The sequence below is a fragment of the Larus michahellis genome, chromosome 1 (assembly GCF_964199755.1).
Source record: "Larus michahellis chromosome 1, bLarMic1.1, whole genome shotgun sequence".
Classification (NCBI taxonomy): domain Eukaryota; kingdom Metazoa; phylum Chordata; class Aves; order Charadriiformes; family Laridae; genus Larus; species Larus michahellis.
This window is the reverse complement of record NC_133896.1, coordinates 91,892,311-91,914,740: the sequence shown is the minus strand read 5'-3', so window position 1 is coordinate 91,914,740 and position 22,430 is coordinate 91,892,311. Positions and strand designations below refer to the sequence as shown.

The 22,430-nt window shown below is 47.9% G+C and overlaps 1 protein-coding gene and 1 non-coding gene across 29 annotated transcripts; both read right to left on the bottom strand.

Annotated features, from left to right (window-relative positions):
• Positions 1-12: 12 nt before the first annotated feature.
• Positions 13-22,068, bottom strand: CHD4 (chromodomain helicase DNA binding protein 4). 28 transcript variants are annotated; one of them, XM_074592492.1, is made up of 40 exons: positions 21,947-22,068; positions 20,733-20,899; positions 18,578-18,705; positions 18,193-18,384; positions 17,671-17,789; positions 16,988-17,229; positions 16,774-16,901; positions 16,507-16,642; positions 15,894-16,075; positions 15,520-15,759; positions 14,335-14,538; positions 14,024-14,229; positions 13,661-13,792; positions 13,260-13,356; positions 12,680-12,871; positions 12,392-12,592; positions 11,276-11,413; positions 9,074-9,195; positions 8,803-8,976; positions 8,341-8,482; positions 7,732-7,863; positions 7,491-7,608; positions 7,156-7,280; positions 6,626-6,863; positions 6,284-6,456; positions 5,945-6,125; positions 5,758-5,868; positions 5,499-5,605; positions 5,278-5,411; positions 4,636-4,780; positions 4,281-4,446; positions 3,783-3,889; positions 3,416-3,551; positions 3,079-3,156; positions 2,829-2,966; positions 2,625-2,733; positions 2,164-2,296; positions 1,019-1,214; positions 719-910; positions 13-607 (listed from the first exon to the last, which is right to left on the bottom strand). In XM_074592492.1, exons 2-40 carry the CDS (start codon positions 20,827-20,829, stop codon positions 546-548), a joined length of 5,853 nt encoding a protein of 1,950 aa, XP_074448593.1. In that variant the 5' UTR covers positions 20,830-20,899; positions 21,947-22,068; the 3' UTR covers positions 13-545. The 28 variants fall into 28 exon arrangements, with proteins under 28 accessions (XP_074448593.1, XP_074448610.1, XP_074448694.1 ...); XM_074592509.1 differs by having other exon boundaries at positions 3,783-3,892; positions 5,499-5,584; XM_074592593.1 differs by having other exon boundaries at positions 5,499-5,584; positions 5,758-5,844.
• Positions 4,114-4,253, bottom strand: LOC141738153 (small Cajal body-specific RNA 11). Its single transcript, XR_012585330.1, has one exon.
• Positions 22,069-22,430: the final 362 nt, after the last annotated feature.

Genomic DNA, 22,430 nt, shown 5'->3' with positions numbered 1-22,430 from the left:
GAGGCAACAAACTAAAATACAAGGAAACTTTATTTTTCAGTTTTACCAAGGTTTTGCTCTGTTTTTTTTTGATTTTTGTTTGTTTGTTTTTGTCTTCAAGCTGCTTATTAGTGGACAAGTCCGGTCAGTTTTTTTTGTATTAAAAAGGATCTTGATGGAGGTAGCTTTGTCTCTGTCCTGGCTTTTGCTTGGTCTCACCTGCACACTCGTCTCAGTAAACAAACTCAAAAATAAAATTAAAAACAAAACAACAAAAAAAGAAACAAAACTGAAATTCCAGGCGGAGGCAGCGAGCAATGCAGCCAGGTTCTCCGTGTAACAGACATGGCGCTGCGGCCTCCAGTCACTATGTACAGAGTCCATCATACATCCCCCTCTCTCCTAAGCACACTCCTCGCTCCGACGGGCTGGCTGCAGGGGAAGGAGATCCTTCTCCTCCCAGAGAGGAGCGCAGCAGCTTCCACGGAGGGAAACAGCACCCGGTCAGGAATGTCAGGCAGAGGGGTAGAGTGTGGAAGGGGTGGGGTAAGGGGTGTAGGGGGGGGTCACTTCAGCTTCGCCGAAAGGTCAACGGCACTGGGCCAGGGGCTCACTGCTGCTGGGCCACCTGTGGGGGGCAAGAGAAGATGATCTGAGACTCAACAGTTGGCCCACAGACCCCAGGCTTCCCCCAGGGAGCCCCCACTCTCCCCCTGCCGAGGTATCCCCGCGTACTGACCAGAGAGGGTACGTACTTGTTGAGGAGGGGGGGGCGGAGGGGGCTCGCTGCTGCGGTTGGCCAGCCGGCTGAGGATGTTGCGCTCGGACATCTGGAGGCGCACAGCCACAGGGGGGATACGGGCGATGGTGGCAGGCAAACGGGTCACATCTGCCTTCATGTCACTCAAAAGCTCCTCCAGCTGCTTCAGAACTGGAAGAGAAAGGGACACCTGTTCAGAGGGGAAAAGGGGCACCCTACAGGGAAAAGAGAAGAGGGGACAGCCATGCTAAACACCTATTCCCCGCCCTTGTTTAACACCTTTGTGCAGCACAGCATTGGCTGGTTTGTTCCCGGCCATCGATTCCTTGGATAGGTGCTGGTGGCTCTCAGCCAGGCATTCCACCTCTGCGAAACGTGTGTTCAGAGCCATAGACGGATGAGATGGGTCTTCTGACATGTTCAGGTAGGCAGCTCGCCGCAGCTGCTCCTCGATCACCAGCGCTTGCTCCAGGAGCTGCAAGAAGGAGCAGTAATGAGAAGTTTCAGCAGTTGCCTGAAAATCAGGTTGTTTGCAGCCCCAGGCTCTGCTGATGCAGTTCTCCACTATCAGCTATTGAGCAGCTGAACCTTCCTTCACCAGCCTCTGTTTATATTGAGTAAAGCCTAAAGAGAGCCTTTAGGGCTCCATTAAGCTAGGCCAGGTATACAAGAAAACCAGGCTACATCTAGTTTAATAGAAGACTACCATAAATCCTCTAGGATTCTCATTCCTCCTGAGATTCTTATTTTAAAGACCAAGTTGTCTGCTATTTCATTCTTTATGGAGCAAAGGGGGTGGAGCTTTCTCTTTGAGCCCAAGTCAGAAGTATCCCATGCTACTTATAGGAAGAGTCTAAAAAAGACTGTTGAGCATGTCAGGGACATTTAGAGAAATCAGTTTGGATCCTGTTACTGCAGAACTGATCAGCCGGACTACACTGAATTTTGCCCCAAGACTCAGAACTACATAGTCTTTATTTGGGTTGTCTTAAATCACTCCCAGATCTAAGCTACGGTCAACTCCCAAATAGGTTGAGGCACAGGCTGAAGGCAAACCCTTTCACCAATCCATACAGCGTTTCCAAGTTCTGCTTGGGCACATGGAGTGGGTTGCAGCACACCAAGCAGAAGCTGTGACGGAAACAGCCACTTGAGCCTTAAGCCTCCTGCATACCAGTTGTTCAATAAACATTTGGAGAGAGAGCACTGAACCAAGCTCCCCAGTACTATTTCTAGCGTAAAGGAAGATCCTATCATGGAGATACTGCATGATTCTGAGATATATTGTTAATCCCCCCCCCCGCCCCCCGAATGCAAGGCGGAAGCCTTCACTTTCTTAGCAGAAACTCAGAGCAGCAAACTCTTTTTTCTCTAGAGTTCCATCTGTCTGAAAGGCACTTACCACACTGAAGATAAATCCTTACCTTAAACCTCCTTGCCAAGAACTTATTCTTTATTTCCAGGAAGTTACCCCTGTTCATCTCACCCTTGAAGGGTTCATTGAGGATGGCGTAACGTGGATCATTCTGAATATCCTGCCAACGGGCATAGCCATGACTGAGATGGGATGAGCTCAGGCAAACAAAGGCAGTGAGAACAAGGGAATACACAGCTCAGGCAGAAGATACTGTTCTCAAGAGGGGGTGGGGAAAGGGGGTGCAGAGAGGGGAGGAACAGGAGCCAAGGAAAAGGAATGAGAACTATGTCCTGCTAAGTCTTAACTATGCTGGCAGGAAACTCCTCCTCCCACCATCACTTTCGCTCTTGTGAAAGAAGATAAAGCACTCTCTCCCTTAACGTGCTTCAGTCAGACCCAGAACGGTCACCTTCACCATGATAAGTTTATGTACAAGGGGAGAGAACTGGTCCGTCAGGGTAAGGATACTTGATAATCCCAGCAAGGAGCCAGTAGTCATGACGCCGATGCCAGATCTCATAGGTCTTCTTTGTGACAGTTGCAGCCCGCTCTTCATTCTGCCACAGGGAGTGTAGTTCTGGAAAGGCAAGAGACACCAGAACAGTTGCAAGTTATTTCACAAACGCAAGAGGGGCACACAAACAAGTTCAAGCATATAAAGACTTCTCATACCAGTGAAGCCACCATCTGCTATGTTGAACATGAAGCGCTGCTTCACCGCCTTCTTGTGCCGTTCATCTACTGACTCTTTCAGCATCTCTCCATTCTGCAGCATCACCACATCTCTCTTATCATCATCCTTTTTCTCATCTGTACACACAGGAAATGAGAAAGAACATGGCAGACACCACAGCAAGTTGGACCCACAGGGAATCCTTGCAGGAGGGAGGTTAAGGAAGAGAATGGAGTCATCATGACTCACCTTTCTCATCCAGAGTGATTATAGGAGGTTCAGGGGGATTCTCAACAGGAGCTCTGTCTTCCACTTTCTCCACATCAGCTGCAGGAGAGAAGGAGAACATGAGACGTAGGGGAACATGGCAAGTCCAAGGTTTTGTTCTTCAGCCTGTGAAACCTAATACTGATCCCCAACTCCCTGTTCGAAGCCCTGGAATAGCCCCACTGATTATCTGTATTTACACCTGTTTCTTTAGGATGAAGTGCTGAAGAAAGGAAGATGCAGCTCTAGGAAAACAGTATTTGAAGGGGAGGGGGGGCTTATTGCTGTTCAAGGTATTAAACAACCTCCCTAGAGATACCTTTGCTTTCTACTTCCATTGGCTCATCTGGTCTTTCCTTCACCTCCGGTTCCTCTACTTTTTTTTCATCTGCTTCTGTGGGGTTCACCGGGGATTTTGCTTCCTGTGGCGGTGTCTCCCCAGGCTGGGCACACTGCTGAGGACAGAAAGCAATAAGAAGCAAGGTAAAGCAGTGCATGGAAAGCAAAGACAGTCATAGCAGTTTGGAAAGCAGAGATGCACAAAACTGTCAGGCCAATTCTAAGGACCTGAGAATTATCTTTAAATATCATTCCAAGAACTCGCCTCCATCTCAGCAGCTGAATGACACAGAAAAGGGGGCAGAAGACATTTGCAATTTCATGAGGCAAACAAGCAACTCACTCACCTCCATAGGGACCTCTGTTTCAGTAGCAGAGGCACTGAGCTCTTTCTCTGGTTCGGATGACTCTCCTTGCTCCTTAGCACCAGCTCCTTCTTCTACTTTTACCCCTTCTTCTGTGTGTTCCCCACCCCAGAGCAGCACAGCAGACAAAAACAGAAGAGAAGCCATCAGTAAGATCTTCCCCTCACTGTTACCAAGCACACATCTCCTTTGCTCCAGAGATTAGGCCCATCACAATGGGACCAACATCACTCAAGATGAGCCCCCTTTCCTGCCCACTACAAACGCTGGGCTTTTCTTACTGATGTCAGCTCATCTGAGGAAAGACACCGGTAGTGTCCTCTCTTGCCTTTAAGGGCTTACACATGTCTTTGGCAGCCCTCCTAACGCGAGAGGCAAGTTGATCTGCGTCCACCCCCAGACCCCACCACCACAGCTCCGGTGAGGGGAACAGCTAGGATGAGGTCAGGACGCAGGACTGTACAAGAAGGGAGCTCTCACCAGGTGGAGGGACAGGGGCAGGTGTATTTGGCTGCGTATCCCCTGGTGTCGAGGGAGTTGGAGTTTTGGGAGAAGGTGAACTTGGCTGTGAAAGTTTCTTGTTCTCCTCTATCTCTGCCAGTTCTGGCATACTCCAACGGCCATTTACATGCTCGAATTCCTGCACCTGCATGAGAGGGAGAGAAAGACATATAATTGGAGGAGTCATACAAAGCTTGTTGTCAACCAGAGGAGGAAGACCACTCAGCATACAACAAAAATAGGTGTGAAAAGAGAGGTAAATCACTAGCTCAGGACCCCAGTGACTAGAAGTTGTATGGAGAGCAAAGGCTACATTGCTCTGCTAGGCACCTACCTTTTTGCGTATAAGTGACATGACACCAATGCGAGTAAGGACATGCTGTCGAGAAAGACCCTCCCGTGGGACCCCATCTGCAAAGGTCTCTGCACCATCAGCTCCAGGTTCACATAAATGGCGCATGAACAGCGAGACATAGGCCCTGGAGCAGTTAAGAGAAAAGCGATTAGACTATAAACTGGGTTAGCTGGAGACATGCATGATCAGACCCCTTCCAACACATAACGGAAAAATCACCCTGAGACTCCTAACCCATAGTAACACAAGTTTTCGGGTTCCAGACTCCCTCAAGGGAGGATTTCCTGAGAGAATTAGTGCATACATGAAGGACACACAGCTGACTCAGTATTGAGCCAGAAACAACCATAAGGCCAGAAAGGACTCAGTATTCATTACGTGCTTGCCTGGCCACGCTACTCCTCTAAAAGCCTTCGCTTTTGGCAACTGATGAGTCAAGTCCAAGGAAGAGAACTAGAAATAAGCCTCTCCCAGCTTATACTTTATTTCCCCTACAAAGAATCAACTAATACATTAAGAAAATGTAGTCTCTAAGGAAAGGCCAGAAAAGGCCCAATTCCCATTCTTCCCCAGAGTGAAAAGACATTGCCAGTCTTCCACTCCTGCCTAATGCAGACTCACTTGAACTCTTTCTCTGACTTGCCACGGAGGTCCCGAACAAGCCACTGAGTGGTGAAGGCATCCTGAGGTGGCATTCCATAGCGCATGATCGCATTGAGAAAGGCTTTCCGCTGCCGGGCATTGAAACCCAATACCTAGAATGGAGGAAGAGACCGACAAGATATGGCAAGAGCCATACAGAAGCAGCTAGGATGCAAACACCTACCCTGTTAACTACTTACCTCAATGTTCCCTCCCACACGGGCAAGTAAGGGAGGCAGAGGCTTATCCTTATCATTTCTCAGGCCTTTGCGGCTAGGCCGACGAGCTGCTGAAGAGAGAAATGCAGCTAAGGAGAAGAGACAATGCACAGCATATTGTTGTGTGAATATTTCCCTTGCAGAACAGCACCACAAAGTGTAGAAGTCACCCAAATAGAGTCCCAGCTGTTCCCACGCTCAGAAAAAGTGACCCAGGAACTCTGGCTTCACCATAACTTACCTTCAGACCTCTCATCAAAGTCTTCGTCTCCTTCTTCAGAAGCAACAGAATAGTCTGACTGATTATCTGACTGGTCATCCTGCCAGTCTGAAAGAAAAACAGCACGTGAGCCTGAGACGCTACTCCGTTACTTCCCAGCAACATATACTTACACCCATTTCTCCCTCAGATTCCTGTGGATTTGTACCTCTATCCTCCTGCGAGCCATCATTGTAGTTAACTTGCTTGCGAATACGTTTGCCCTTGCCAAGATTCCTGGCCAGATCCTCCTGTTGCTGTTCATAATGGTGACGCAGCAGTTTCTCCCAGTAATCGGGATCCACTGACTCCTCCTGCTTAATGATCTCACGTTCAACCTCCTCTTCCTCCTGCCACAGAGAGGTAACAAGTTTAGAGCCCTACACTCCAAATCCCAACCTGTCTGAGCAGATAAGTGCCTGCTTGCCCTTAAAAGCATCAGAGCTCAATTCAGTTGATCCTACATTGCTCAGCAGAAGATACTAGCTGACATCCACCTCATACTCACCCCCATCTCCTCTTCACGAACCACATACTGGGCCACCTTGAAGGAGCTGAGATACTCATTCATGCCCTGAAGTTCTGTATCTTCTGTTTCATCCTGGTTCCGATCCAACAGGCGCTCAATTGCTTTGTCATCATAGTGGATGACACTGCTGTCCTCACCTTCTTTGTTATCCCCTGAGGGAAGAGCACGGGCACAGTTGCTGTGTGGATCTCAAGGGACTAGGAAAGGGAATGTCACCCTAGACTTTCCTGTAGAGCTATAATGAGCACTGTGCCTACAGTCACTCTCTAATTAAGGAGCCAGACCTCCCCACCTCCTTCAGTTCTACTCCCAGGCACTCACCCCCCTCAGTAGCCTCATCCTTGAAGAGCTCTTCAGTGCCAAATTTGAGAATGTCATCAAGTTCCTGTTTGGACATGGAGCCTGTCTTGGAGCCCAACCCTGGTCTCACTACCAGATGAGTTAGCATCATTTTCTTCTTGGCCACCTGAGTGATACGCTCCTCCACTGAGGCCCTTGTCACAAAGCGGTATATCATCACTTTCTTGTTCTGTCCAATTCTGTGTGCACGACTGAAGGCCTAGAAAAGAGATGTGCTCAGAACAGTCTAGAGCTACACAAGTAGTAGGCTGATACACCCCGCCTACCTCCACAAGTTTCACAGTTGCCTTCATATTGGCTCTTAATATTAGTGAAGGCTGGGCCCTAGAAGAACCCTCCACTATTTCACTTCCCATCTCTACCCATCCTCACTGCTCTAATTTTGCGTATTTCTAGAGGGAAAGTCAAACATTCCTTCACTCCTCCTGATTATTTAGTTTCCCCTCTTTCCTCAGGATTACTCCGTAGTGAGAGGTCTCATTCCGACTCACCTGGATATCATTGTGGGGGTTCCAGTCTGAATCGTAGATAATCACAGTATCTGCTGTGGCCAAGTTGATACCAAGACCCCCAGCTCGAGTTGAAAGCAGAAAGCAGAACTGCTGAGCACCAGGAGCTTAGATAAAAGGAGAGAACAAAAGTAATCAAGGGAGAGTACATTACTCAAAGACTTGTATCTGACTCACATCACCTGAGGGAGGAACACCACTAATTTAAGATTCCAGGAGAGCCATAGAAGACTTGGGCCACAACAACCCCATGCTGACCACTAAGCAAGTACAAGACAGCAGTTTTCATTTTGCAAAGAAAGTAGGAGACTCCATACCATTGAAGCGGTCAATAGCCTCCTGACGCATGTTCCCTGTGATTCCTCCATCAATCCGCTCATATTTGTACCCTTCGTGTTCCAAAAAGTCTTCTAGAAGGTCCAACATTTTAGTCATCTGCATATCAGAAAAACATCAAAGAGTGAGGGACAAGGGGATACCAGATCAACAGGCTCCTTTTTCAGAAAAAAAAAAAAACCAAACAAAAACCTCCCAGCCTTAAGGTTTTTCCCCATATACCTGAGAGAATATGAGCACCCTGTGACCTCCTTCCTTAAGGTTCTTTAACATCTTCTGGAGCAGCAGCAGCTTTCCAGAGGCTCGAATAAGAGCACTACCATCGTACATGCCATTTGGCATTTTTGGAGCTTCCTGAGAAGAGAAAAGAAAGGGAGTAAGGGGTGGAGTAGAGGACGAAAACAGCTTGAAGGGATGTACTTGGTCTTTAGTCCCTAGCTGTCTTCATCAGATGCTGACTCACGTCCGATCATTTAGCTTGGCACAACCACAACGTGTAGCACTAGTTATATGAAACATCAGTGCTACCCTGTGCCTATTCTCTTGCAATTTGACTCCTAAGATGCCCTCCTCTTTCTTATTGACTTAGCCCCTACTCTCACTGTCTCCACCACCTTGCATGAGTCATAACTCCCTACCTGCCATGCAAAGATACTGGAAAAGAAAACGCCTTCCAGCGTGTTGGGTCTACATAAAGACAGGATGCAAAAAAACAGAAAAAAGCAGAAAGAAAGGAAGGGGAACCCCTAGGTGCCCCACTAGAGAGCTAACTAGCTCCCTGATAACAGCCATCAGGGAATTTGCTTATACAAAATAAGTGACTGGACATACCATAGCAGCCACAGGAAAGAGGTAGGGGTGGTTACAGCACTTCTTCAGATCCATAACAACATTGAGCAAGGAGACTTGGTTACCACCACCCCGTGCATTTAGTGCCTCAAAGTTTCTTGTCAAAATGTATTTATAGTATTTCCTGAAAAGAAAGAAAACCAAACAACTCAGACACCCATCATGAGAACGATTAATGTACTCTCTTGCTAAACTCTGCAGAGCTCCTGGCATTACCAGCCAGCTACCTAGGCTTTGCCAGTGGCATTCACTATCTCTTTATCCCTTACATCAGGGCACAGGATTAGTCCTCCCTCTGCTACAGTGGCAGCAGTAAATCTTTCTCCTATCCACTGCGTGGAAAGCCCTAAAGCAAGGATGAGGCCATTTCAGCATACTCTTTGGAAGACCAGAACAGAGCAACAGTAGTTCAACAGCAGGTGCTCTCTTCATCCTCACACTTACTTCTGCATGGGGCTCAACTCCACTCTGACAATGAGTTCAGTCTTAGATGGCATGTTCTTGAAAACATCAGCTTTGAGACGCCTCAGCATGTGTGGGCCCAGCATGTCATGCAGCTTCTTGATCTGATCTTCCTTGGCAATATCTGCAAACTCTTCTAGGAAGCCCTCCAAGTTACTGCAGAGAAACAGACACTCAGCAAAAGCCACAAAGAGGGGAAAAAAAAAAAAAAGAGTGACAAGGCAGGCAGGCTGACTTGCACTGCAACACATACTGGAATCTCTCTGGCGTCAGGAAGTTCAGCAGGTGGAACAGTTCTTCCAGGTTGTTCTGCAGGGGAGTTCCTGTAAGCAGCAGCTTGTGCTGGAGGGAGTAACCGTTCAGCACGCGGAAGAACTGGGAAGCAGAGAGCAGGGAAGAAATGGTGAGGAAAAACACCCTAACAAACCAAACTAAAACACATAAACATATAAAAGGCTTATTAAGTCACAGGCCTAAAAAAATAATTTCTCCTAGAAAAAGAGTTGACACCAAGCTAGCGTGCAATTTAGATCACATCAGCTGTTTGGACAAGAGCTCCAAGTAGTTCACATTCCAGTCAGGGTCACTAGACTGATCTCATTACATCATTGTTCTGCATAGCTAAAACACGACTGCAGCAAATCGTACAAGCCATCAGGTGCTGGTAGGTTTCCTTTGCTCTTTTAAGTTACAAGCTCTTTCAGACCACCAATCATTTCCAGACTGCTATACTATGTACTTTTTCGTGCTAAATTAGTGTTCCACGCCCTTACAACTACTCTGCCTTGAGAATTCTGGAAATAGCGAAGTCACTCTTCCTATTCATGTCAATCTTGGCAATGTTCCAGAGCTCTGAACAAGCAGAGGAGAAAAAGAGTAAGGGTTTGCCAATGCGTCTTTAAGGTAATTTGTGCTGGTTTTCACAACAATGAAGTAATTCCAGACAGAGGTAGCGAGCAGTTAAAGTACTGAACTGAAAAGCATAAGCGTACCATGTTCACCAGCACAAATTGCCAATAAAGCAGTAATTTATTTATGAGCTTGGCCATTTCTTTGCTTATTTTACACTTAGCATGATACAAGGTCAAACTTAATGAAAGCAGCTTGTACTAGATGGCAAACAAAAAAAAAAAAACAAAACACACACACAAAGAGAAACCCACAGCCACTTATGCTTCGGTTATCACACCAGGAGGATCCTTATAGCGGCCTCCACAGGGATTTATCTTTCTACATAGTTATAGTCAAAAAAACCCATCCACATTTAATTCCAAAATGAGAGTTACTGACTATATCTGCAAGACTTTGGTAGATAACCACAATCTGTCAAGAAGCATCTGACCTGTCTTGCAGCCAAACACCTGAAGCTGTCCTTATGGGGCACGAAACTGCTCTAGGAAAAGGCAGATTTAATGGTCTTGTTGGATAACCAATTGTAATTATTGGTCATAGTGTAACCTTGAGCCTTTACATCCTCTTTCAATTAATGAATATTAATAGCAAGCATTCATTACTACTTCCAATAATTTCAATGCTAAGCATAGAATGGCATCCAGTCTTAATGCCTACAATAAAAAAAGATCTGGAAGTGACTGCAAGCACAGCTGTGATGTCTCGGAAAGATGCCTCATGCCAAGATCCAAAAAGCTAAAGCCATTTAAAAAAAAAAAAAAAGAGAAGAGAAATGAAGAGGCAATTCTGTCTTACACAGTCTCCAAGAACCTATAAGACCAGATTTGCAATAACAATTGTTTTTAGCATACTGAGGAGTAGAACCCAGCTGAAGACAGACAAATCAATACCAGAGAATTAAGGCACAAGGGCTTAGGGAGGGGCTGGATTAAAGAAAGTACAGTCAAGTCTACTGAATTCAAACAAGCTTAGTTAAGGTGCAGCCTCATATAAAAGCTGCTATATGGCTTTCAGCATCTACACAGGCATTTTTGAGCATCTCTGCCCACCTCTCCCATTTCTGTAACATCCAACTAGTTCTGCTACAAAACTAGACAAATGCAGAGAGCAAGCCTACTCTGGAAGCCGAATAATTGTGCTCACGCAGCTTGTTTTATGCTCAGTATGATAAACCTTTCCAGAATAGAAGTGGTGCAGATATATGATCTGCTTTCAGAGAGGACAGTTCGCATTTGATAGCAACAATGACACACAGGTTTTTCTGTTTACCAGTGTATACCAATTGCCTGTTCGCCCAGAAAGAAAGCTGTTTTAACCAGCGATATGTACAAAAGTGAAGTTGTTGCCAAAGATAATTGAACTCCAAATGAAAGCTGTTGTGTTTTTTTTAAAATAACACATCAAATTAAACAACACATCAAATTTACTATCAAACGATAGAGTTCTTATGTTCTTAGGAGCAGCTATCTAATCTTCTGAACACTCTGCTCATATCCCCCTGCAATATATGCCATGCCTATAAACCACCTCTGCTTCTCTGTACCTTCGACTGATTGTTCTTCAGTCTGTGAGCTTCATCCACAATCAGACAGGCCCAGTCAATAGAGCCTAGTATGGCCATATCAATTGTGATCAGTTCATATGAGGTGAGAAGCACATGGAACTTCACAGCAGCCTCCTTCTGCAAAGGAAAAGGACGAACATGGTAACGGGATAGGGGAATGCCCCAGGACAAAGTAGTTTCAGTGTTTCTCCATCAAGTTATTCTGATGAGCCTGGTCAAACAGCACATCAAAAACTTTTCACACCCACAGTTTCCTGTCACAAGATTCAAAATGCTACCCAAACCATTCTAGCCTTTCAATCCCCCATTACTGTCTCAACACGTGTAAGTCTCCTCCACCGCCTCAGTACCTGCTGCTTCTGGACAGCTGCCGAATACTGCAACAGGGAAGTTTAACAAATACACAGCAAAAAGAGGTATGTTAGGGAAATGAGATTTGGAGAGGAGTGGCTCATCAAAAAGCTAAGACTTAAGAAGAGAAGTAGTTTATCATGGAACTTTAAATTACTGTTAGTGCTTAATACAGTTCAATTGCAAGGCAAGCAAAGGATTCCTATCTATCTCTGCCACTGTAAAAGCTTTAGCTCCCATGTTGCTTTTACTAGGAAGATTAAGGTTCTACAAAAACTAGCCGCCTAGACCAGACTCTTCCTGTCTGGGCACAGAATGCAATTTCTCAGATGTCTAGGCATGGCCTCACTGTCAGCCAGTTCCTCAAATTAAAAAGTTCATACTTTTCTTTGTATGTCAGCCTTTTTCATACAATGGCAATTCTGACATTGACTTAGATTTGTAGACATGATGCACAACTTCACAGATTAAGTAGAAGAGACAAAGGGACTTGCCTATGGTCAGTATTACCTTTGTCAACTCTTTTTCCAGTACTGAATTAGTTCAGACTAGTAGGAGTGTTTAAACAGTCTAGAGCAGGAGTCTAAACGCCCACTAGTCATCAATTTGCAGTTATTTCCCCTTAGAAACCACAAGTATAATCAGTTCCCAGGGACATCACAGTATCTGAATCTCAGCTGCTGAAAGCCAGTCTAGTGTATCTCCTCTTTCCGTTCAGGCTTGCATTACAGCAGAGTTCCGTACCTTCATTCTGGATGCTTTTTTGCCTCCACGTATGGCATTATCCTCAAAAGTGAACTCATTCTCACGGATGATGGCCCGGCTGTCTTTGTCCCCAACATAGGTCACTACATACATATCTGGGGCCCACATCTCAAATTCTCGTTCCCAGTTGATGATTGTGGACAGTGGGGCACTCACCAAGAAGGGACCCTTTGAGTGGCCCTATGAATAGAGTCGGTAAGAGCATTAGATGAATGCAACCACTAACACAGGCAGAATCTCCCTGGGTAGTGATCTCCCAGCTCTCACCTCTTTGTATAAGGAATATAGGAACACAGCTGTCTGCACAGTCTTTCCCAGCCCCATTTCATCAGCCAAGATTGTATCTGTGCCTTGGGCCCAAGAGAATCGCAGCCAGTTCAGTCCTTCCAGTTGGTAGGGATGCAAGGTACCCCCTGTTACATCAAGGTACTCTGGTTGCCGGTCATACTTCACTGTTGGCTACAGTGGAAAGAAGGAAGAGTTGAGATCCTTTACCTTATCTAGACAGTTACCAAGACTCCTTTCCCGGTCACTCATATATTCCTTAGTGCAGATAAGACTTCACAGATGATGACTAGACTAGCACCAGACAAAATTCCCACATCACCAAAGGTATCAATCAAAAAGCTTTTTTTTTTTTTGCAAAAGCCTTTCATCAAAAGCCAGCCAGTGTCTCACCCAATGAAGGTGCACCTTTGTCTGAATGCTCTATAACCCATTCATTCTTTGGGCCAGGAAGGAACTCTAAACCATGTGCTCTTCATTCCTCTGTTTCCTATTTACCTGCCTCCCTCCCCAAAATAAGCAGCTACATCAGATGGCCCCTAAGCAATAAACAGTAACTTACATCCACCGTGGGAGTCTCAGGGGGCCTTTCCAGTTTCCGCATCTTCACTTTCTTTAACTTCTTACCAGGCCTGCCCTCTTCACCTCTCATCAGCTCCCTGTGCAGAGACAGTCCCAAGAACATGCAAGTTTAACAGCTTTTGTAACAGATAGAGGGAAAACTATTGCAAAGAATAGAAGGGTGATCACCCAGCTCAAATAGGCTCAAGAGAACAGGGCTGGAACCATCATGAACTGGTGGAGAGGCACAAGGTCCCTGCCCAAAGGAATAAGGAGTCAGTAACAAGAAGATGCTCCTTGGCAATCTCCATATATTAATGGAACCAGTGCTAGGGATTGACACACTCCAGTATTTTCTCAAAGGAAAGGAAAAAGAATACAACCTCTAGATACTTCTCTTACCTGTGATTCCAGTAGGCTTGCTTGTACAGGTCATAATCTTGGATATCCACATCTTCGCTTTCCCAGGATGCCTGGTCATAGGGTAGGTCTCTCCATTTTATCAAATAGTGGACATTACCCTTCTTATCCACACTGTGGAAGAAACCAGTAAGTCTTAAGCACAATGAAATGACAGTATTCACCCAATCCATTCAAATGGAAGAGAAGGAAAGGATCCCTTAATGAAACAACAGAAAAGTGTTTGACACCAACAAAAGAACTCCCACCATTTCCCCCACTCACACTGCAGTTTAGCTCATCCACTCTCCCTTAGCCCTGCTTAAGACTTTTAAGGTTGAAAATCCTCTTTGCTACTTCCCCTACCTATGATTAAGGATCCTGTGGATCATCATCCACTCAGGCTTGATCCCATATCGATAGAAGCGCTCCTCCATCTCAGCATATTTGGGGTCCTTATTTTTCCTTTTTCGGCTTTTCTCCTCTTCCCCTCCAAAGTCCCCTGAGGGTGGCTCATCCATATCATTTTTGCGTTGATAGTTACGAAACATGACCTGGCAGTGGAGCTCCAGCTGGATCGGGACAGAAGCAGTTAGTAGACGTTTTCCCCCCTAGTGATCAAAACTACCTCCCCCCCAACTATCCATGACATGACATGGTTAGAATCCCCCACTCACCTGCAACTCTGACACCCAAGAGCAGTGCCAGTAGGACATGCCCTGCCATTTGACAAAGAACTGCCTTTCAGGCCGACCCTCCAGAGGCTTAGGGGGAGGAGCATTAGGGTCTGCATCAGGTGGACGTGGTGGTGGGGGGCCAACTGGGGGCTGACCCCATTTCCAGATCAAGATCTTCTGCACCTTTCCTTTCAAAGCTGGGCACTGAAAAGTTAAACAGAGCTTGTTACATCAGAGGCTATGTACTCTAACACACAAGCACTGAGGAGTAGAAACGTACAGAGTGACAGTCCTCTTCCTTAGTTATAGCTTTACTACAGAGACGGAATTTGCTTTTGAACTTGGAAGTTTTCATCATCTTATCTCCAGCATTTCTTTTGAGGTTTCTCCAGCCTGTCTTTTTTTTTTTCTAGGACTGGCAAACCACAAACTGAATTCAGTATCTCAATTTAGTTGTCTCCCCAGGGCCACACCAATTCAGAAATTCTACTTGAAATACAGGAATTGCTAGGCTTGATAAGCCCAGTAGTCTATCCAACCGCAACTCCAACAAAAGCGTGTACAGAAAATATTTTGCTGTACAACTGTCAGCCCAGCATAGGGATACATCCTGAAGCAGCTTTTTTGTTCATCATCTTAGAAGTCCTTACCGCCTAATGAAAGCGCCTAACACCATTTATAATACTTCAAAAACTTCCTGCACAAGCGTGACATTTCTCCCAACCATCTACTAAGAAAGGGCTTAGCATTACCAAGCTTGCAGGGCAAAAAATCTGTTTGGCTCAGCACCAGCTTAAAATTTTTTTTTTTTTTTTTTTTTTTTTTTTTTTTTCTTAAGTACTGGGCTTGCTTGTACTCATTCTCCTGCTTCTACATACATACAGAATCCAAGAGAATTGAGCCTTAGTATCCTGGACCCAAAACTGCTCAACTACTCGGCACATGGGCAAACTTCACAAGTCTCAATGGCTATAACCCTGTCCTTCCTGCTGTCTGGAGAAAGCAGCCCATCAACAGGGCGCAATCCAGCCACAGAAAGCCAGTCCTTGATGTTTTATTACAAAAGCGTGAGAGGACATAAGAGTCTTTGGAGGACTAAGCATTTCTGGGAAAATATGATGATCCAAACAAATTAGATTGATCCTCTATTGTAGCAATAGGAGAATGGTACTAGTAGAAACTCACAGTGCAGCGAGGACACAGCCACTCTCCGTTGGGAATCTCTGGCAATGGGGGATTCAGACAGTGGATGTGATACGATGAAGGACAGGCATCACAGCACAGCAGCTCTCCTCCATCCTTGCAGACTCTGCAGAACTCCATGTGGTGGTCATCCTCTTCCTCAGCATCCCCCACAACATCCTCCAGGATTTCCTCACCTTCAGAGTTATCCTCCTTTGCTTCCCACTGAATGCCCTCCTTTTCCTATAGGAGAGGGAAATCAGAAAACCAAAGTCACACATTTATGATTATTTTATTACCGCAGAAGAGCAGCCCCAAGTCACTTGACGTCCCCCCTCCATGGGCTCTTGCACAGTTTGGGGGAATCCAGTACTCACACAGTGTGGGCAGCTCCATTTGCCCTCTGGAGCTTTCTCCATGTCTGGGTCCAGGCAAACCATGTGGTAGGCACGAGGGCAGGTATCACACAGTATAATTTCTCCTCCCTGCTGGCACACCTCACAGTAGTCCTGGTGATCAGTCTCATAGCCATCCACAGCCACTGTGGAGTCCTCCTCACCTGCAGAGGATGGTGAGGAGTTACAGCAGTACAAGCCACAGGTACAGGCTTCCTACAGCAAGGGAGGGTACTCTCCCAACAGCCTACATAGTAATATAAAGATCCAGAACTCTTGCTGTATCTATGTGAGTAAACATGGCAGGGAGCAAGAGTTGGAACAGGAGTAAAACAAGACCCCTTTGCGCCTCCTTCCACCCACGAAATTAAACGTGTAGTTGAGGCCAGGAAAACTCAATTATTCCCTTATCAAGGTGAGAAAGAACTCCTGAAAAATCTTTTCCTTATTAAAAATAATAACAGGTTCTTCCTTCACAAAAAATTCTCCTCCCTTGAGTATGCTGTTAAATATCCAAATTCTGCACAAACATTTCTCTAGTCTTTCTACACACTTAGCTGCGCTTCTGTCTCCAACTGACAGCAAGCATCAATACCTTTCTTTTTCTTTTTCCCAGCTTTGAGTTTTTTGCGACTGCGGCTACTACGGCTTGTAGATCCGTCTGAAACAGAGTAGCTGTTGATGCTAGCATCATCGAAGTCTGACTCGACATCCAGATCATCGTCTTCACTCTGAGGTAGGTAAGAAAAAAAGCTATGCTAGTCAGGCACGCATGCGGGGGGCAGCAATCAGACATGCATCCCAGCATTTCTAGCACATCATCACCTCCTCCCCAGAAGGTCAAGGAATGCGCATCACTTACTGATGATCTTTTACGCTTGGAACCAAATCCTCCCAGTTTGATTTTCAAAGGCGCCACCTTCTTTGTTTTAGGTTTCTTGATATCAGGAATACGAGGACTGGCCTTTGGCTTCCGCCGGGCATTGGGTCCTGGGAACAGAGGAGCCTACAGGTCAGAAGGACTATCGCTTTGACACCACTAACCCTCTACCATCCTGCCAGATTCTTCTTCTCACCTTTGCCCTCCTTTGTCTTGGCTTTCCTGAGTGGCACATCTACAGGGGGCTGTGGCAGGACAGCATCCACATTTGTCACCATACTCTCCACTACTGCAACAGCTGCAGCTGCAGCAGCTGCCACAGATGCACCTGAACTTCCCTTGAAGGGGTTGTTTGTGCTAAACTCCCTCCATTTGGCTCCCAGCACCATCATCATCTTCGACACTGCTATTTTAGGGTTCTTGGCTGCAATAAGTGGCCTGCGTACAGTTAAGGAAGAAAGAGTTACCAAACCACCCTGAAATCTAGATCATTATTCCTCCCCGCCTGCCACCCCCATCAGCACCTCTATCTCAAGCCACATTCCTTTCTAATCTTTGATCTCAACAGCCAATGAATCTTTCCACTCCCATCCTTCACTCTGTGTGGAGGATGCAAATGCTCAGAGGCTTGGAAAGTGAAATGGAATTTAGTATACTAGGGAAGAAAGAGGACTGGGAGTGAGGATTTTCATCATCTCGATCACTGAAAACAAAAGAAGATGCGGATCAATTATTTTACTGTTGCTTCATTTTTTGCTCTAGTAGGACACTAGTGCCTCTAATGTGCCTTGAGGTTCCAAAACCAAAGAACCTAGTCCTTGTCCCATCTCTTTTTTTTTTGTTCTCCAGAGTCCTTTCAAGTGCAAGCTTGCAGTTCACCTGACAAACTGGCTGAATGCTTTGTAGTTGGTGAGAGTGCGGTAATCCTCCTCTGTGAAGATATGATCAATATCCTCCATGCCCCAATCTTCCAGGAGCTGAGCAGATGACTTCGGCTCCTATGCAAAGAAAATTGCAGCAACTCTAAGAAAAAGATCTGTTTCTGCCCTGGGAAAGAGTAGAACTTCCACACACCTACAGATGACCCAATAGGTCAGTACTGGGGAATATTTTCTCCCCCTGTCCACTTATCACTGCCATAGGACACAGCCTCAATAGAACATCAGTGGAGATGGGAAAAGTCTTTGGATTCAATACACATTCTAGGCGTGTTTAAGGCCGAAGAGGGGAAGGAGCGCAAGGTGGAAAAATGGTCAAGTGAAACAGTTCTAGTGAAGGAAGAGGAGACCAAACAGGCCCAAGTCCATGTGCCATCACAAATGGAGAGCACAATGATCCCCAAAATCTGATACATGGGAATGAGGAGCAAGCAAGCAGTCAGTCAGCAGGGTAGCCTCTCACCTTTGAGTCATCATCTTCTTCCTCTTCTTCCTCCTCCTCCTTGCGCTTGGCTTTGTTTTTCTTTTCCTTCTTGGGCCCTAATTTCTTCTTTTTCTTCTTCCCAGGAGTGTAGTCGCTGCCCTCACTGTCAGAGCGCAGAACCTCCTCCTCTTCTTCCACAAACTCATTCCCCTCACCAGAGCTGTCCCCAAGCTGGGGAGGGAGGGAGAGAGAAGATCAGGCAGCTGTGAGAAAATACCCTTGGATAAGCACTGAACACCACACTCTCCCCAAGCTCTAGAGGGTTCATACAAAGGATTGCTGCCATAGGCCAACAACAACAGTAGGCACCCTCACCCCATGTACCTATGTTCTAGAGTGTGACTTTAGGCATCCTTTTCCTTACCTCCTTCTTCTGACGCTTGCTGAGCTTGGGCACTTTGGGTTCCTTTAGTTTCTTGGGCTTCTTCTTCTTCTTGATTTTGGGTGTGTCAGCCTCTGACAGAAGCTCTTCCTCTGGCTCTTCTTCAGGCTCTGGAGGGGGAACAGGTGACACGTCTCATTCAAACCCCATCTGCACACTACAGCAGTAGCCCACTTCTCACAGAGATCACTCAACTTGTCTATTTCTTGCTACATACTTACAAACATAGAAGTGTTTATAACTGCTTACTCTGTTACTGTTCACAACAGATACTAGGTAATCATATCATAAGTCACCACTGCATATGGTTTTCACCCTCCCCCCAACACCACCTATTTCCACAGTATTCCTCCTCCAAGCAGAGTTGCACTCAGATCTCGGGGACCAGAGATCTGCCATAACCAAATGAGAAGTGGAAAGCACACAGAATAAATGGCCACATCTCAAGGAGACAAAACAGTGAATATATTGGAGAACATGACTAGGATACTGACTAGGGTCCATGGCTCTCCAGGACAGAAACCCACAACTATCCAGTCTCTTCAGCAGTACGGAGCATCATACAGCCACATACAAAATACAGGCCAGTAAGCCACCACTTGTCCTCCTCCATAGGAAAGTTGTTACTCAGCAACTCCATTTGACACAACCTCCCGCCAACCCCTTCCCCTCTGAGCCAACAGCTAGCAAGCTCTATGCCCAGGCAGAGGAATGAACGCCAGCTCCCCACCATCACAGGCTCCCATCTGTGTCCCTGCTTCCCTGCCTGCCCCCCGCCCAAGCAGTAGGGGTGGCCAGGCAGCCCTTCCCTTTGTGGCAAGCTGCGGGAGCAGCCTGGCCACCCGCCCTCCCCCGCTGCCCCGCCCACCGCACACAGCCGGAGTCACTCCTTCTCCCTCCAAGGGAAAATGGCCTCCTGACCACAGGAGCTGGGCAGGATGGAGGAAGCCACAGGTCAGAGGAGCTACAGCAGCCAGGGGTGAAACAGCAGAGGTTGATCTCTCAGAACCTGGGGTCCCGTGGTTGGCCACTGCCATATTCCCAATCGATGGATGTATCTTTGCTCCCACAATCCTGCAATACCAGGTCCTCCAGGGAAACCCACCTCTTCTTACCCCCAAGTTCTCATTTAGAGCCTCTAGTGTCCCATCCTTTCCAACATATTACCTAAATCTCTACAGTTTGCAGGGATTTTAACAGCTTTTCCTTCACCAAGATTTTCCTTACGAGGCTTACTGACAGTTCCCTTCTGCCTAAGATTTCAGAGGTGCCAGAAAATCCCAGAGTCAAGGCTTAAGAAAAAACACCAAAAAAAAAACCAACCAGAAAGCCCACAGGACCATTTTCCCTTTCTAGTTGCAACATTCCTCCTATATGACACTACAAGACTACAGCATGAGTTAGTAGGAAAACTCAGACTTGTCTTACAGTCCAGCACATCAGGATATGCATTATTCCTTTTCACAAGGAAGCAGAGAATCCAGATGTAGGTCCACAGAGCAAGTCATCAACAACAGCAGCCGCAACAAAAAACCCAAAATAGAAGAGCACCCAGCACTCTAACTCAAGTCGCATCAAGACGATGAGGATGCAAACACAAGGGAAAAGGTAAGGTACAAAGACTACAAGGAAAGCAAAGGTGAGCAAGCAGCACAGAGCGAGAACCAAAAGAAACCTCAGTAATTGGGTGTGGTGATTAAGGAAAGTGGGTCACACAACAGCCCAGGGCAGTTTGCTGCGGACGTCAACTGGTCTGAGTTCCCAGATGAAAGAAAGCCAGGTACCCTGCCTTTTCACACACTACCCCCCTTCCTCCTCCCCATTCACAAAATATGAAACTCGCAGGCATTTTGGTACCCTGTCAGAATCGGATGCTCTGCCTCCATGCCTTACACCTCCTCAAAGTACAGTCCCCAACAACCTGCAATGGCTTGGAAGAAAGTCAGCTTCACCTGACACAAAGCCATGAGCCTCACGCTTTGAAGTAATCCTAGGACTCAGGTATCAAAATCAAAAACATACGCATGACTCGTAGTAAAAAAAAAAGTAGTTCCCGAGCACAGCATGTATTTCACATATTCAGCTTGAGACCAGCATTACGCCCATTTCACACACATGCCCTGCAGGCTTTCCGTACCTGGATGCTGGGGGATAGCATTGTTCAACAGGATCTCCATCTCATCATCATCGCTACCCCCTGAGCACGGTGACGGAGATCCAATGCCCGATGCCATGTCCTCCAAACTGGGGGAGGCCTGGGCTTACACAAGGTGTCGGTCTTCTTGCCAGCCAAGCCAGTACTTACTTCATTGGAAAGAAAAAAGAGAAAGTTATAGCAGACCTGTACTCCGTCTTCCCAAGCAATAGTGCTACCAAGAGGATCTGAGAGAAAGCTTAGACAGCAACTTTACTGGATTTGGAGCCTACGGATAATAGAAAAACTGGCAGCAAGTATCAGCTTAAGAGTTGCGATGAAGCAGGCTCTGAAGACACTAGATATTAAACTGAGTCAGCAACTCATCCCTGGCGAGGAAGCCAAAACAGCTGTCCTATAGGAAAATTCTCCCGTCCTCTGCAGCCAGGTGCCCTCGGCTATTTCTACCTCGGGCTGGGAGAAGGAGGCAAGGCAGCAGGGCTTCCAGAAGAGACCGTGGACCAGCCGGGACGCTGTCAGCGAGCCGCGGTACGGTGCCCGGTACGGCGGACAGCGGCGGCACCGGTAGTCCCCGAACTCGCCCGCCCAAACTTAGCGGGCCGGCCCCCGGGCTGACACCGCCGCTGCCGGAGAAGCAGGCCAGCGTCGCCCTCCTCCGGCTCCGCCGCCGGCCCCACACAAAAGGCAGAGCAGGCTCGGCGGCGCCGACAGCCCCGCTCCGCTGCCCGCCGCACCCGCGCCCCCGCCCGGAGCGGGGCTGCGCGCCGAAGGGCGGGGGCGGCGGGAGGGGGGCGGGGGGTGTGAGGAGAAGAGGGGGAGGGGGGTTGGGGGGGGAGCGTCTCGGCGGGGCACGCTCTCCCGGGCGGGGGCGCGGGGCGGAGCCGGGGCAGTCCGGCTCGCATGCGGCGAGGGGCCGCCTCTCCCCAGGGACGGCCGCCGGGGCGGGGGCCGGGCGGTAGGCGCAGGCCGGGGCTGCGGGGACCGGCAGGGCGGCCGCTCTCCGGGGCGGGTGAGGGGGAAGGCGGGGGAAACGTCCTGGTGCCGCCCGGGGCAGAGGGACGGCGCAGCCCCAGAGGGAAGGGGAGCGGCTGCCGGGGGCCGATGGGGCGCCCGGCGGAGAGGGGCGCCCGGCCGTAGGGATGCCCCAAGAGGCGACGGAAGGCCCTGCCCGCCCTCGTCCCCTCCCGGCTCCTCACCCGGCTCCAGACCCCGGTTCCTCTCTCACCGCCGCCACCGACTGCTGCTGCTGCTGAAGGGAAAATGGCTCCGGCCCCGGCACCGCCTCTTAAAGGGGAAAAAACCCGGCCAGGCCCCGCCCCGCTCCCGCTTCCATCCCATAATATGCCCCGGGACCCTGGCAACAGGCTCCGCCTCCGTCTCCTCGGCAACCACCCCCCCCACTCCGAGACATCCCATAATACTCGCCCTCCCCTCAGAACTTCCCACTCACTGCCCGGCCCGGCATCCCATAATAATAACCCCTCCCGCCGGGAACATCCCATAATATGCTTCCCCCCCCCCCCTCAGAGAAACATCCCATAATACTCCCCAGGCTCGCACCCCTTCGCTCCGGCATCCCATAATACTCCCCCCCCCGCCCGGGACCCCGCGCCGGGGCAAGGGCGCCCCCCGGCCTGCCATCCCATAATAAGCACGTCCCTCCTGCGGGGGGGGGGGGGG